Here is a 17,295-nt window from a genome sequence, read left to right as displayed (position 1 = left end):
TGTTTTGTCCCACTACATTGTATCTTCCACTAGTATTGCAAGCTAAGTAGTAGAATTTAGGTATCAAACTTTTACTTATTTATATTTGATGAGAATCATAGATTATATATGAATTTCCCTTCTATAGCTTGGCAAATAAGTTCAGCTTTCTTCAGGTTTATTCTAAGTCTTTAGTCTAACATTGAATTTTGTAAAGGACTTCATGAATGGTTTCTTTCAAAAATATAATCTGCATAAAAATTTCTGAATGATTGCCTCTACAACATTTTAGATAATCCTTTTAAATTGGAAGAATTTCACAGATGTACAAATTCATTCTCAACAAAAGAGTCTTGTTGTCTCCTCAAGGATGGTTATATAGAATAAGTTGAATAAAATTGAGATCACTATCATCAGTGCATATGCAGCCACCATTAAGAGATATGTTTTGAGGAAAGTGCATTTCTATCCATTTAAATGAACAGAGAGTTAAAACAAAAGAAAAAACTTTATTTACTTCACAACTCTACTTCACTCTTTTGGTGGGGAATGATTCAGACAAGATTACCATCCCACTCATGAATAGTCCTACCATTCTGATATGGTATGAGGATATTAGTAAATTTCTCAGCAATTAAAGTTGTCAGAACACAGTTATGCTAGTGGTGCATTATACTTTTTTGTTAGGCCAGCGAACAAAATTCTGAGCATTAATGCTGCTCTTTAAATGTTTGATTCTTTGGTGGAAAAAGGTTCTGTCCTTTCTAGTGTTATGGTCTAAATCTGAGAGTTCTTGGAATGAATGAATGCAGAAGCATTTATTAAGCACTTAACTTGTGCCAAATATCATGTTAAGTGTCTGGGAATATAAATACAAAAAGAGACAATCCACGACCTCAATGAACTGATATTCTAATAGGTCAAGACAGTATATAAAGAGGATTATTTTGGCAGAAATGATGAGTAGAGCCATAGAAGGGAGTAGATTATTATACCCTTTCCTCTAACAGTAGCAATATTGATTTGCTTATGATTCCAGAACTGGAAGGGGGTAAGAGGAGAAGGCAGTATAGAGAATATAGTGTCTGGCAAAGAGAAAACCAGGGAGTAAAGAGAAGCATTGCCTGATATAATGAGCTACATGAAATGTTCAACATTCAGAGAAGTGAGGCCCCTAAGCAGGAATTCCAGAGATGAAGGGGTTAAGTCTAGGAATTCTCAAGTCATAATGTTGTTCATTTACTAGCAGTAATAAAATAATTCTTGTCCCAATCTCAATAGTTCCTAGATTATAAAAACGTGCCACAGTAGTTTCTGCAGTTCTTAAACATGGTGACACTAGTAGCATTAAATTAAGGCCACTCAGTACAGGATGAAAGCATCTTGTAGTACATCCTATATCCATGAGTTCACAGCATTTAAAAATGATAAGTCTTGATTATTTTCTCCTACTTATTTTTTTTCTTAGCTTTTATTTACTATTTTATTTTCCCCAGTTGCATGTGAAAACAATTTTTAACATTCTTTTTTAAAACTTATAAAAAAACTGTTAAAAAGTTCCAAATTCTCTCCTTTCTTTCCTCCCCACCTTCTTCATTAAGAATCTCCTACCTATTTCACAGTGTCTGCAGTAGAAAAGGGTAAAAGAGAAAGTCTATGTGTAAAACTTACTTGTGGAACAGTTTAATAGAGGTTATTCTTTAGAGTTGTCTAGAACACGAGTCAGCAAACGATGGCCCATGGTGCTCTCACCCTCTGCCTGTTATTGTCTGGCCTGACAGCTAGGAATGGTTTTTACATTTTTAATAAGGCCACATTTAGCCTGCAGGCTGTAATTTGCCATCCTTGGCTCTAGAGCTTTTAATGGTGCTATAGTCCCCCAGATCTATTGAGAGTGAAATGATGATTGTGGCAGCTTTCACAAAAATGGTTTTACACCTGACATACATTAGAAATGCTTCCTCCATTCCAGAGTTCCAGCATGGTTATTGATGAGGAGTATCTTCACAGCTCTATTCACTATCTACTCAAATATCTTAAGTAGTTCTCAAATATCTTTTTTTCTATGTGGTGAATAGTTGTATGGAAGGTAAAAATTTATGAGCTTTGAAAGAAGTCATTGAGCCTTTTACCATCCAGTAAGGGTAGAATTGCATTTCATCTCCAGAAGAGCCATCAGATCCCATTTATCTGTATATATTTTAATAACATGACCAATAACAGCCCATTACCACTCAACTGTATCTCCACTTTAGGATCTTTGAGATCATTAATTGGTTGAGAGAAATAAGAATATGAGATTGGAATGTTTGCAAGTTTGCTCAAGATTGGCTAAAAAAGGGAGACAAGGAGGATCTTATCTGTGATCCCAGGTATAATGGGCCATTTGGGTCGTGATGTATACTTACCTATGAAGTTATAATTTAAGAAACAGAGAGAGAGACTTTGCCTGATTTCGGAGGTGAAAGTAAAAGAAATCAAGAACCAACTAAAACTAGTTATATAGTATAATAGCTGATTCTAAATTGCTTGGCCAATACCAGGGGAATGATCTTTGGTTGGTCTCTCAAATCATCAGGTACTTATTTCACACCCACTAAGGAAGGGATACTGCATTCAGAGCTGGGATGCAAAGAATGCAAAAATAGTGCCTACCCTCAGGGAGCTCACAATCTAATGGGGGAATCAAAGTATAAACAACTATTTACAAAAAAGATGATGAATGGGTTAATTTTAGTGGGATTCTTAAGGGGAATCAGGAAGGACTCTATAAATGTTGGAATTCTAGTTGAGATTTAAAGGAAGTCAGGAAATGGAGATGAGGGGAGGGGGACAGCCAGTTAAAATACAAGTGGAGAGATGGAGTGTAGTATTCAAGAAAAAGCAAGGAGGCCAGAATCACAGGATCATCTGTATGGAGGGGGGAAAGGTGTAAGAAAACTGGAAAGGTAGGAAGGGGTTGTGAAGGGTTTTAAAGGCCCAAAAGAAAATTTTGTTTGATCGGTAATTGATCCTGGAGTTATATTGAATAAAGTGGATAATATGGTCAGATCCTATGCTTCAGGAAGATCACTTCCTAAAATTAAGTGAAGGATAGACTAGAGTGAAGAGAGACTTGATGCAAGAAGACTAACCAGAAAGCTGTTGTAATCAAAGGCCTTTGATGAACGTGCTTACACTTTTCTCTTAGACTTCTACATATAAGTGATAACTCATGTTGCATAGGAGAGAAGAATAAACTAATAATACCAAAAAGATCCAAACAAGGGAAAAGAGGTCTTAATTATTGATATAGCTAAGTATGTATAAATATATATGTATATATATATATATATATTAATGTTTATCTTTTCTAGTAAAAAATGTCCAATCTAATCCAATATATATTTATTATGCACTTACTATGTTCCAAGTACCGTGCTAAGCATTGGGGATGCAGTTCATAAAAAGAAAGACAGTCCTTGCCTTCAGGGAACGTACAGTCTGTTGGAGAGAGGCAGCACACAAAAAGAGGGAAGAAAGGGGTGGAGGGTATTCCATGCAGTGGCATCTTGTTGCTTGGAATTAAAACCAAGGCAGAGCAGCAGATGCAGAGTGGAGTGCAAATATCAATTCATTTACATTCCCCAGTGAGAAAGGATGACACTTGCAATTATAAAGTTCCAAGAAGCAAACATAGTATTATAGACGTTATTTTTTAAAGGGTCACATAAACCATAAATCAAACGCTAAGGCATTATGACAGTTTTAGTTTAAGGGCCCCTACAACAAGCGTCTTATACGTTTAGAAAGCCTTTTCCCAGATCATTTCCCTTTGAGGTTCCTAAATAGGATTATACAGATACCCCAGGTATTACCAAATATCACCACTGCATCACTATCGCCTGAGTGATCAATATCCAAGGCAGCCTGTTTCCATAGCTTTTTTGGTTATATGATTCAGCCATAAAGTCATAAGATTTAGAGCTGGAAAAGATTAGAGATCTTCTATGCAGATGAATATGCCTTTCTTGGTTTTTTGTTGTTGTTTTTAAGAACTTTGACTAGCTCCTAGGGTTACTTTAAAATGATGATGGAGTGAGAAAAGATAGGACCCACTATAGCAATCAAAGAGATTTGTAGTTATAACATTCTAGACTTGATGGTAAAATCTTTTCTTTCATCAACCTTTTCTGTAGGATAAGGAGCCCCGTGGAATTATTCCTTTAGAGAACCTAAGTATCCGGGAGGTAGAGGACTCCAAAAAACCAGTAAGTGTTTGTGTGATTGGTGATGGGTGAGTGAGATCCTTGAGGAACATAAGTAAATTTGAATGTATTTTTAAAGATTAAATGGAAGAACTGTTGTAATTTCCATTTGGTTGATTTACAAGTCTGCATTTTATTTAACCTTCTTAAATACTCTGTAGCTATGTCTTTTAAGTGTTTTATTCCATCCAAGTCAATATCTCATTTTTTGGAGGCAGCTAGGTGGGGCAGTGGATAGATCGCTGGCCTTGGAGTTAGGAGGACCCGAGTTCAATCCGGCCTCAGACACTAAACACTTACTAGCTGTGTGACCTTGGGCAAATCACTTAACCCCGATTGCCTCACCCCACCAAAAAAATCTTATTTTTTTTTAATTCCAAGATTTTCTGTCTATTTTGGAAATACTTGTTGCCATATCAGAGGTGTTGAGATTTGTCTGTCTTTAAGTGTGTGATAACAGAGACACTTATTATTGAGCTATAATTTATTATCTTGTATCAAAACTTTTAAATATGTATTGCTTTTTGTTAGAATATTTCATAGGAGTATAGACTTAGAGCTGGAAGGGACCTTAGACATCATGTTTGTCCAGCCCTTTAATTTTACAGGTGAAGAAACTGATGCCCAAAGAAATAAAATCACTTATCCAAGATCACACAGGTAGTAAGTAGCAGAGCCAGGATGTGAATGCAGATCTTCATTTCAAATCCAGTGTGCTTCTTACCACACCATGTTGATAATTCTGTTGCTGCCATTTGTGCAGAAATGGCTAAAACAAAAAAAACTTATTATGTAATCAGCATAGATCATCAGCCCAAAAGGTGGAGTGAGGCAGTGGATAGAGGACTGATCTTGGAGTCCAGAAAACCTGAGTTCAAATGTTGTCTCTGATACATACTAACTGTTATCACTCTGGGTAAGTTACTTTAACTTGTCAGTGCCTAAGGCACTCTTAAGATCCCAATTCACAGATCAGGGCCTCATCTGAATTGGTAGAGGAAGTTTCCACACTGGGAATTCACCACGCAGATCAACCACAGATCTAAACCAAAGATTACCAAATCCCCCTCCCCAAAATGTAACCAGCAGCCTTTTCCATGGTTCAGCCATATGAAGACCCACATGTGTTTAGTTTGGGGTAAAAAGGAACAATAACATGGTTGAAACATTCCTGACCATCCAGAATTCTCCTTCCAGGGCATTCTTTTTCTCACAGAGGTGGAGTTTCATTTTATGACTGTTCAATAAAGGCAATTCCTTTGGGAAATATATTAATGCTGGTTTGTTTAATTAACATTTTCCTCCAATCCTCCATTCACTGTCTTCTTTCTTCTCAGAACTGCTTTGAGCTTTACATCCCCGATAATAAGGATCAAGTAATAAAAGCTTGTAAGACTGAGGCTGACGGTCGAGTAGTGGAAGGAAACCACACAGTCTATCGGATTTCAGCTCCGACTCCCGAGGAAAAGGAGGAATGGATCAAATGCATCAAGTAAGTTGCACTGGATAAACAGGGAGGGAGCCTTAGCTTTTTCCTCTTAGAGTTTCACTGCTTAAATCAAAGCTTAGATGCCTCTTCCTTCACCAGATCCCAGCCTCACTGAAAAATCCTCAGAAAAATGAATATAGTTATAGAGAATTCCAAAATTACTGGTCTGAGAGAATTTTAGATTTCTATTCCTTACAATATTTTAAAAAGAGAACCTCAAAAACATATGGGAAAGAATACAGAGGAAAGAATTCAGGACTTGTTCAGCTAGATTTACTAGCTGTAAATAGGCCAGTTATTTAATCTCCTTGCAGCACAGTTTTCTCATTGCAAAGTAGAGATAAGACTTTTGCTCTCTGCCTTATGGGCTTGTAAAGAAAACACTGTGTAAATCAAGTTGTACAAGTAGGAGTGAAGAGGTAGATGATGTTTGGAGTCTGGTTGTATGGAAAGAATTCAGGGAGGCAGAGGTTCTCCTAGTCAAGAAGGCTTTATTGATGCAAAAGCAGTGGGCTAGTCATTAGGAGCAGTAGCAGTTTGAGATAAGACAGGGGCTTACTTTTATACACAAGTTTTGGGGACTCAGCTGAAGGTGAGGATATGCTCCTACATGAGAAGTTAACCACAGGGAAGGATGTCAGGAAAGGGGAAGCAGGTGTATAACAGGAGGCAGGAAAGGAGAAGCAGGTGTGTTGTGTACTTTACAAAGCAGTTCAGGGATATGGTCACAAAACAGGGAACTTATCTTGCAACATTCAAGGATATGGGCACAAACATGGGAGTTAATCATGTACACAGAAAATAACAAGGTTTTCTTGTCAACAGAGAGAACCCCCTGTTACTGGGCAGATTTAGATTTAGGCAAGGCTCTGATTGTTGCTAGGCAGAAGTCAGCTATTATCAGTGAGTGAGAGGGGAGACAAAGAAAGCCGCACTCCAGAGTCAAGCTGCAGCACTCAGAATGCTTTTCTTGTCAAATCTTTTACTATCAAACACCGTTAACACTTGTTCACACCACACACAGACACAAACACAAAAAAGAAAATAGACATACAACAACCTTCCGCCCCTATAGAATCCTCCAATCATCAAACGATATCCAATCGTTTTCCTTTCATCTTTTCCTCTATATCCCTAATCAAAGAAAATACCAGACGATCCCCCACTGAGTGGGATGTAGACCACTTACGCAAATAAAAACTCAGAGGTTTCTCCAGGAAGAAAACAGAAGTTTTAGTCTAGCAAGTCCCGCTGGAGAGTTGGGCGTCACCTGTCCAGGGTGGACTGGAGTAGTGAGGCCCAGCACAAAACAGCAGCAAGCAGTTATATAGTCTTAGGCAAACCACTCCAAAAAGCTCCCCTCCCCACTTGTTTGTCTCAATCTCTTTATCCTCATTGGCTGAGGCAAGAGAAGTCACAGTCTATATTTAGAACCCAAGAGATACATTTTACTCAAAACAAGCTTGGGAGCTAGAGGATTGCCTTATTTGGTAAAGTTAATGTATGAAACAAAAGAGGGGGTGGTTACAAAACAAGGGAGGGGGTGGGAATCTGGTGCACAGTCCCCATTCCCCAAAAACGAAAGTGAAACTTAGGCCCAGCTCATGCTGAAGCCTCACTATATTTTGGAGCATAGCTTACATCTCACATGAGAAACTTTCACTTGTCCCACACAGTTCCCCCGTCTCATTTCATAGTTGAAAGTTTCTCACACCAAAGCTGGTAGGTTTCTTCAGTTTCCCTATTGGCTATTTCATCAAAATCGGGACTTCCTTCCTCCTGATTAACTGTCATCCACCCTTGATTTTTTGATATCATTAGACTCACTGACAGGTTCTTTTAATGTAATCTTTCTAGACAGGGTCTTTTGTACAGAAGTAGTAATTAATTGCACCATGCAAGGGACACACAGTGGGAGTAGTATAACTCCACTTATTGCTATTAACACAAATCATAATACCTGCTAGCACCAAGATCCCCCAAACCGGGACCACCAGGGAGTATTAAATGAAGAGGACCAGGTCTGAACTGGAACATGGGCCATCTTTTGAATTTCCTTATTCATATCTCTAATGGTTTGTCCCACATAAGCATATATCGGGGCCTGATATCCCCAGGTCCTATCTTGTCCCCAAGTAGCAGGTCCATATTCCTTTATGATCCTTTCAGGGGGCCAAGTATCTTCCCATCCATCTGCATTTCCCATGCTAACAACAGAGGTATCAATGACTCGCTTGTTCCTTTTAAATCATCATATACTTGTACCCCTAGATGTTTGTCTCCTTGTCCCAGGAGGAAGAAAAACTTAGGGCGAATTAGTTGCATTGTGGGGAGACATACCAGGAGCAAGACAATAATTCCTCTCAAATTTTACAATCTAAGAATTTTAGAAACACAATACAATTTAGAAACAATAGTAACTTTTGTAATATAAACTATAAACTTCAGGTAACATCAATTGCATCTTCATATCATCACATATAGAAATTATCATTCTTATGATATCTTTAACACTTGGCACTCTTGGTACCTTTCACAATCACATTAAATAATTCAAATTCTTCTCCACTCTTTTTCTTCTCTCTCTCTAAAGCCATCACCCCTTTAAGTAAATACAGGCATTAATCTAAACATTGACAAATCAAAGGAGCAGTCCCTTCATAAATTCAGATACAGAGACCCAAAAGAAAACAATAGTGTAATTGTTCCTTTAAGAACCAAAAAGTCTTTTCTTATGCAGCTGTCTGGCAGGGAACACCATCAGTGAAGTCCTCTTGTCCTTGGTATTTGCTCCAGCCATCTCCAGCACAGCATCTCAGCATCTTCCTCTTCTTGTCGGAACCAGCTTTCTGTCCATTCTCCTATAAAAGGACCTTAGCACAATTTTAAATTACTATTTCTAATCTTTATAACCCTGATCATTTCACAGACTCAAAATTGGACCCATGGCCAATTGTCATGTTTAAGAAATTCACATCAGAACCCAGTGTCTTATACTCCACATTAATCCATTATTAATTTCCTCACCAGGGGGATGAGATGTCACTGTGGAATTAATGAGAGGCTTCAGTACATACATATCAACTTTTAACACAGTATATATGAAATCTTAAAATTTTAGTCATGCCTTGTTTCTTTGATGGTATTTCCACAAGCCATTCTTCTTTTGACATTATTAATCAATGGTAACAAAACTTTAGATAAGTATGATATTATCCAAATAAAATAACATTCTCACAAGCTCTTGATTATCTCCATACCATTACCAAGAATTAAAAAAATCCTAACTCATAACACTAGTCCCAGTTCTATAATAACCTAAGATGTTCCATAATCAATTATTTTAGTGAATTTGTTGCTGTACTTATAAGACCTTCTTATTATAGAAACTTGTCACTAAGAGATGAGAGTAAGGGGACAATATTTCCCTCAACTTCCTGTCAGCTCCAGACAGAGTGTTCTGTTGAACTGCAAACTGCATTGAGCCAGACTTAAAGTCCTCCAGGTTTCAGTTAAGGACACCTGGAGTTAGACTCAGAAATAGTCAGTCATTAGTCCTGGCAAGTTCCAACAATCAGTTTAAGATATGACTATAATCTAATCCTTTTCTTATGTCTCATGCTGACTACTTGCTGTGATCATAGAAACTTACTATAGAAGAAAAAAGAGCAGGGACAGGTGACGTATCCTGTATGACAGGATAAAACATCCTTAGCTTTGTTTAAATTCAGATGGAGTCGCAGTTCTTCAGTCATGCAGTATCTGTTCCATCTCATAGCCAGACTCAGAAATCGTCAGGTGGGAAACATTCCTTTCCAAAGGAACACAGTGGGGAAACTGAGCCAGGAGGATCCCTTCTAGATTGTGGCTAAGATTGTCCCCTCGGCTTTTTCCCAAATAAATCACATTTCCTTTAAATAGACCTCCACCTGTTCTTGTGACATTTCTCTCAGATACTGATTTAATGCAGACAATTATACCCAAATTCAAACTCAAAACAAAATTAGTTATAGTCCCAAAAGCCTTTTTCCTCAAACAGGAAGTCTCATTAATCACAGCTTAAAGCCAGATAAAGTTACTTTTACTCTCATGGAGTTGCAATAAGCAATAAGGATTTACCAGGACTCACATACATAGGAGCTCTCACTTTACATCTTTCCTTCTCAGATTTAAACTTGCCCTGGTGTAAAAGCCAATCATCAAAAATCATTTCTATCTACTGAACATAAACTTGCAACTTCCCAGCAAACTAAATTCATTGTCTAGGAACTGCACAATCCCAACAACTTCTTTTCTCAGGGCAGATAACTTTGCCCCCTTTCCTTCAAGATTCTCTGAAAAATATGTACTACTCCCCAGGCATACCTTGAATCAGTGTAAACATTGCCCTCTTTCCCTTTTAATAATTTTAATGCCCGATTTAAGGCATATAGTTCACATATTTGGGCAGACCAATTTTTTGGTAAACTTCCCGCCTCAACCAAGGATTCTTGATCCCCATTAATGACAGCATATCTGTTCCTTCTTTTCCCTTCCACCACCCTAGAGGAGCCATCAATAAACAAACTGATTCCTCCAGGAATCGGGGATTCTTGTAAATTCTCCGGAACCCAAGTTTGAAGGTCAATAAAGTCAATACAATAATACTCTAATTCAGATGCATTTCTGCTCCCTGAAGTCAGAAAAGAGGCAGGACTTAAGTTGTTATCTTGTGATAATATTAAATCATCTTTTTCCCATGCTATGGCTTCATATTTGAGAATTCTGGAATCTGTAAGCCACCTCTCTACCCTTTAATTCAGGATGACTCGTACCTGATGGGGAACACTCACTATTAAGCTTCCCCCAAAGGTCAGCTTTCTACCCACCTCCACTACTATAGCAGTAGCCGCTACTGCTTGAATACAGGTCGGCCATCCTCTAGCCACAGAATCCAAGATTTTTGATAAGGCGGCCACAGGTCTCTTCTGCCCCCCCTCCCCTTATTTGGGTCAAGCCCCCCCTCTGTCCACATTCACAAATAAATGACAGGGCTTCTCTAGTGAGGGGAGTGTCAAAACAGGAGGGGAGGGGAGGACCTCCTTTAACTTTTTAAATCCTCCCTCCCCTTCAGGGCCCCATCTAATTTGTTCTGGTTCTTCCAATAAGTATTGGTACAAGGGTTTTGTTAGGGACACATATGAATCAGTCCAATTTCTACAGTATCCTACTAGCCCCAGGAACTTTCTGAGTTCCCTCTTAGTTTTTTAGGAGGGGAGTTTGAAGGATTCCTGCCACCCGCTCTGGGTCCAGCTTCTTCAGCCTCTCACTTATTAAATGTCCCAGATATTTCATCTCTTGTTCCACGAATTGTAATTTATGTTTGGAAATCCTCAAACCTTCTGGTCCCAAATAGTTTATCAATTTGATCGAAGCCTCACTGGTTTCTATTCTCTTTTTACCTGTCACCAGCAAATTATCTACATATTGTAATACTTCTGTCCCAAAGGGAGCTCTAAACCCTTCCAGGATTCTCTCAAGGACTTGTCCAAACAAATTTGGTGATTCGGTATACCCCTGGGGCAGGACGCACCACCTATACTGCTGCTTCCTCCCAGTCTCAGGATCCTCCCACTCGAAGGCAAAGATATCACTACTACTAGGGTCTAAAGGACAGGCCCAGAATGCATCTTTTAAATCAATTACACTGAACCACCTACTGCCTTCATTTACCCTTCCCAAAATCATATAGGGGTCAGGGACCACTGGGTGGGATGGTAATACAGCCTTGTTAATTTCCCTTAAATCTTGGACTAGTCTATATGTTCCATCCCCTTTCCAGACTGGCAAGATGGGGGTATCAAAGGGGGAAATACAGGGTTCAAGAAGTCCCCCTTCCAATAGCCCCTGAATCACCGGTCTAAGTCCTCCCCTCTCCGCTAGAGATACAGGATATTGTTTTACTCTCACGACTGTAGTGGGTTCCCTCAATTTGATCTTGAGAGGGGTTATGTTAACCCTCCCTCTGTTGGTTTCCAGGAACCTTGGTAAGTTTTCAACATAAGGAGTAATTGCCTTGTGCTCTTTCTTTTCATACACAAATAATTCTAGGTAACAGTAACCCCAAACAACCTGGTCAACAGTCTCACAAATGTAGCAAAACAATTGTAGCTGAAAATGCCCCTTAAATAAAGACAAAATTTGGAAATTTTATGCTTTCTTAAATTACAATATTTAAAAAGGAAATGTTACAAAACAGGATCATATAGAATGCCCCAACAGCCAGATTCATTCCTTTTTCTCTTTTCCCTGAAGGCACAATTAATTTAACATTCTGGATTATAAAAGAAATTGCCCTTCCAGCAACATAACTAATACAATTGAAAACAGACTCAGTAAAAAAAACCTTTCTTTTTAGACCCCTTCATCAGATTCAGCAGTCTCCTGGGACCACATAGTTAATAAATTTCTTAATGCCAAATAACAATAGGTACTCTCAAAATTATACAAATACACATTTCTAAATTCATTACCCTTAGCCCTTTATAAAGGGATATTATCCACAAATTCATATATTTCTTTAATATTTCAGTTCCCCATTCATGTCCACATTTTCTTGAGAAAGTTTTACAAACAGTTTGGAATCACGTATTGTAATCAGGTCAGTTTAAAATGTACTGGGCCAGTATTCTAACTACTTCTTTTTGCTTTCCGTCCAGGTAGGCACCTCTGGAGCTTAATAATTAATTGAACAGTAATAATCATAACTCACAATAACCAATATCTTTATCATAGCCAATATCCATATTAGATTTAATAGAACCCACCCACGGATCTAGCCTGAAAGGTGGGTGGACATAATTCCTTCCATCTTTCCATAACTTTATCTATTGGTTTTTAAATTAGGCAAAAAAAAAAAATTATTTTTCCATCTTTCTACTTTAAACAGACCACTTCCTCACACCTTCTTAACTTACTTAAACCATCTAAAGCTATTCAGCTTTATTTTTGCAAATCTGAAGGGAGATAATTGAATAGGGCTCTCCCTCCTTCTCTCTTCCCAAACTGCTTTTACAATTTTACTATGCACTCTAAACCATTCACTTGCCTTACACAATTTTTCCACTGTTCTTTAGTTTCTTTCAATTTACTTTAGTGCCAAACAGTATAATAAGTTCTGAAATTAAAAACATCACATTTTTACAATTTGAATGAGTTGGGGCTCATGGGGAAACATCATGGTCTCGGCAACAGTCGAACCCAGTCATCCCCAACAAGCCGCAGCCCTCAGCACAGCCCCCCGGCTGCCCATAAATTACCTTTTGTTTATGTTCTGGTACACAAAAACTTTTCTCTTTTGTGAGAGGCAGAAAAGATTAAGTGCTACCTCTCTTTTTAATCTGAGGTGAAAAGGTTCCCTTTTTCTCTCTTTGTCTCCACACTCAAATTTGGCCAGAATGAGAATGCAGAGAGAGAGAGAAATTATTTTTTTTTCCAAAAGTTTCAAAACTTTCTTGCTTTCAAAACCCTCTATTCACACTGTGCAAATAAATTATACCTTCCTTAAGCTTTCTACACATACTCCTCTCTCCTACATGCTTCAACTTTCTTGCCTTTCTTTTTTTCTTTTTTAAATTTTTTTCTTGCCTTTCTTTTTTTATTTCTTTTAATTTTTTTCTTGCCTTTTTAAAATTTTTAAATTTTTTAAAATTTTTTAAATTTTTTTTCTTGCCTTTCTTTGGAATGGACTTTGATTAAAGTCCCTTTAAAACTGTACATATCTTATTTCTTTCTAATTCTGACCTGACACTTCGTAAATCCTTCTCAACTTGCTTTTTACCAATCATATAACCTAAATAATAAAGTATTTTTCTCTCTTTCTCTCTTCCATCCAGCCCCACCCCCTGAGGCTGCTATTATCAGTGAGTGAGAGGGGAGAGAAAGAAAGCCACACTCCAGAGTCAAGCTGCAGCACTCAGAATGCTTTTCTTGTCAAATCTTTTACTATCAAACACCGTTAACACTTGTTCACACCACACACAGACACAAACACAAAAAAGAAAATAGACATACAACAACCCTCCTCCCCTATAGAATCCTCAAATCATCAAACTATATCCAATCATTTTCCTTTCATCTTTTCCTCTGTATCTTGGCAGTTCATTCCAATTCTGCAATCGATTGCCTAAAGGATTGTCTATAGGTACCTCACATTTGCGCTCCGACTGCACAGATTTAGATTGTCCCTTACATTTCTAGGGACCCCCCAGGCCCTCACCTAGGGAATTTCAGGAGCCGTCACTGAACTCCCTGAGTCTAAAGACAGACTCAGCCGAATCACCGAGGAGGGTCGCCCACTCCTCACCAGTCACCCATGAAGCTTTCCGATGAGGTATCTATTCCGCAATTTGACTAGGCCTGGACTCCGCCCAAACTAGAGTCCGTCCTAAAGGGCCCTCACCCTGCACCAATTACTCCAGACCCCTGAGTGCTTATCTCTGGGTTGCAGGCATGCAACTTAATGTGACTGTTCTCACCCGCCGGCCGGAATTTCACAGTTTCATTTTTAATCGTCAGAGCCCTAACAAACCTTCTTTTTCTCCGAGTCCCCCTCTTTGGGTTTATTTCAGTGACTGGGTGGTAACCTCCCTCTAGAGCTTAAGGCCTCTGAGCAATCTCAGATGTGCTCTTGGCTTTCACCTCGGCAAGGAAGCCCCCTCCCTAATCAAAGAAAATACCAGACGATCCCCCACTGAGTGGGATGTAGACCACTTATGCAAATAAAAACTCAGAGGTTTCTCCAGGAAGAAAACAGAAGTTTTAGTCTAGCAAGTCCCGCTGGAGAGTTGGGCGTCACCTGTCCAGGGTGGACTGGAGTAGTGAGGCCCAGCACAAAACAGCAGCAAGCAGTTATATAGTCTTAGGCAAACTACTCCAAAAAGCCCCCCTCCCCACTTGTTTGTCTCAATCTCTTTATCCTCATTGGCTGAGGCAAGAGAAGTCACAGTCTATATTTAGAACCCAAGAGATACATTTTACTCAAAACAAGCTTGGGAGCTAGAGGATTGCCTTATTTGGTAAAATTAAGGTACAGAACAAAAGAGGGGGTAGGTTACAAAACAAGGGAGGGGATGGGCATCTGGTGCACAGCCCCCATTCCCCAAAAACGAAAGTGAAACTTAGGCCCAGCTCATGCTGAAGCCTCACTACATTTTGGAGCATAGCTTACATTTCACATGAGAAACTTTCACTTGTCCCACACAATACTAACTGCATGACACTGGGCAAATCACTTAACTTTTCATGACCCCAGGCAATTCTCTAAGACTACAAATTTCAAAGAAGATGTTGATCTGCATTGACAGATAAAGTTTCCTCAACTAGAATTCCATATCCCTGTGAAATCACAGATCTAGATCAAGAAAAGAAAGAGAATAAGTTTTTAGGGAGAATGGTGTTATTAAATGCTATCATAAATATTTGTGTACAAATTAAATTTTTATAAATTTTTTAAAGTTTAATTTTATATATGGAACATTCGTTTAGGAAACATGCCTTTTTTTCATTGGAAGTAGCTGGATAGAGCTTAGAACAGTGGATGATAAGAGGGCTGGCCCTAAAGTCAGAAAACTTGAGTACAAATCCAGCCTCAGATATTTTTACTATCTGTGTGACCCTGTGTTAACCTCTGTTTGTTTTAGTTTCCTCAGCTGTAAAATGATGATGATGATGATGATGATGATAATACCTACCTTGCAAGGTTGTTTTGAGGATTAAATGAGATATTTATAAAAGTGCTTAGCACAGTGTCCAGTACATAGTAAGCACTATGTAAATGATTATTCCCTTCACTTGTAGCTTAGGTGAGTCTCTTGCTTCCAATATGACCCTCGCCATAACAATTTTTCTGTTATTTGAATAGAAAGCTCCTAGTAATGTGACGATATCTAGAAATTGCGTTTTCTGAATTGACATTATAGCACATTAGCATTCTCTCCTCCTCTATATTTTTCTTTAAGATTCCTTGCAAATGTTGCCTAGGTTATCATAAACTCTAGAAGTAATAATGCTGATCATTCTTACTGCCTCACAACCTATTAGGACTTATGATTCCCCTTGACAACTGCTTGTTGTAGGCTTACATTTCATATCCAATCTGTCATTTTTGGTTGTCTGTCCACTGTATTCAGAACCATAGATTTAGAGTTGAAAGGGGCCTCACAGACCAGCTAGTCCAACTCTGTCATTTTACAAATCACAAAACTGAGGTCCAGGAAAGCTAAATGACTTGTCCAGGTTCACATAGGCAGCAAGTGTTGCATCCATGTCCTTGGACTCTACAGAGTCAGTTCTTTTTCTACTGGACTTTTTTCTACTTCCTCAGGGACCAAATGGTCCTAATCTTATTGTATTAAACAAATATGGTTTACCAGCAGTTTCCCTCCTTAGGTAATACTTACCTATTAACAAGACAATTTTGGCTTGCTTGCTTTTGCTGGGGTAGGCAAGGAGAGAAATCCTAATGGAAGAAACGCCTTTTACGGGGGGGGGGGGGGAGAGAGTGTGTGTGTGTGTGTGTGTGTGTGTGCCTTAAAAGAGTTAGAGTTTAGAGCATGATTGTACATGTGTAAACTATATCAAATTTCTGTCTTAGGGAAAGGGGAGGGGAGAGAGAAAAATCTGGAACTCAAAAAATCTTTAAAAACTGAATATTGAAAACTCTTTGCATGTAATTAGAAAAAAATTAAATACTGTTAATTGTGAAAAATTATTGAGGACCCCCAAAGAGCTTTTATTTATGTGAGTTTATAGCTATGATATTTATTGTATTAGAAATTAAAATGTCTTGGTATTATTATGAAAATAGCTTTGACCTCATGAGCCTCCTGAAAGAGTTTTAGTGAAGGCCACACTTTTGAGAGCCTGTGGTATAGAGGAAATTGAAAGGTGGCTAAAGTACACTAGATGAAAAGGAAAGTAATACATGTGTACAAATACATACGTATCAAAAATCTCTTGAGAGTGGCTATATGGGTTGAAGGTAGGATTCAGATCTTTTCTCTTAACTAAAAATGAAAAAAAAAAAGGAAAATGGATGAAATATTATTAGGAGATTCTTTCCTTTTTCTTCCAGCAGATTCATCTACATTTTTTTTCCCCTTCCTTAATTCTACCTGAATACATTTTTTAAATGTGCACTTCTAATTAGCATTAAAACCCAGTAAATTTTCTGTTCCTTTAAAAGACACTTTGACAGTTAAACAACATTAACCATTTTTAAAGATGGCTTGTTAAAGTAATTTTTAAAGTAATAAACTAACAGTGCAATCCAATACCTTTCTCTCTAAACCTTAACTTTCTCTTTTGAATTAGCTCTGAATTCTAGGTTCCAGTGCTTCTGAATGTATTTCCTGCGAAGCTTTCAGAGTCAAAGCAGCGTAGGACTAAATAGTGTAGCTTATTCTTAGAATTTCCAGCCATCTTTTCTGTCACTCATGCACAGTGAATGGATCATCTTTTCTGGTCTCTTTATGCTGCATTATAATAATAATGTTTGATATTTACATTCTATTTTATTGTTAAATACACAATTTCATTTGA

The 17,295-nt window shown here is 38.1% G+C and overlaps 1 protein-coding gene across 7 annotated transcripts in view; it reads left to right on the top strand.

The window, feature by feature from the left end:
• The window catches only part of CYTH1 (cytohesin 1), a 202,947-nt gene that overhangs the window by 168,175 nt on the left and 17,477 nt on the right, over nucleotides 1-17,295 (top strand). For all 7 annotated transcript variants that reach the window (XR_013487154.1, XM_078155825.1, XM_078155829.1 and 4 more), the window contains exons 11-12: nucleotides 4,158-4,229; nucleotides 5,564-5,718. Coding sequence is in view for 6 of the 7 variants with exons in the window: in XM_078155825.1 (XP_078011951.1) it covers nucleotides 4,158-4,229; nucleotides 5,564-5,718 (227 nt within the window). In the remaining variant the exon portion in view is untranslated. The remainder of the gene's footprint in view (nucleotides 1-4,157; nucleotides 4,230-5,563; nucleotides 5,719-17,295) is intronic.

This window comes from Phascolarctos cinereus, unplaced genomic scaffold (genome assembly GCF_003287225.1).
Source record: "Phascolarctos cinereus isolate Bilbo 61053 unplaced genomic scaffold, phaCin_HiC Scaffold_5;HRSCAF=322, whole genome shotgun sequence".
NCBI lineage: Eukaryota > Metazoa > Chordata > Mammalia > Diprotodontia > Phascolarctidae > Phascolarctos > Phascolarctos cinereus.
The sequence above is the reverse complement of the archived record's forward strand: the minus strand, read 5'-3'. Positions and strand labels throughout refer to the sequence as shown.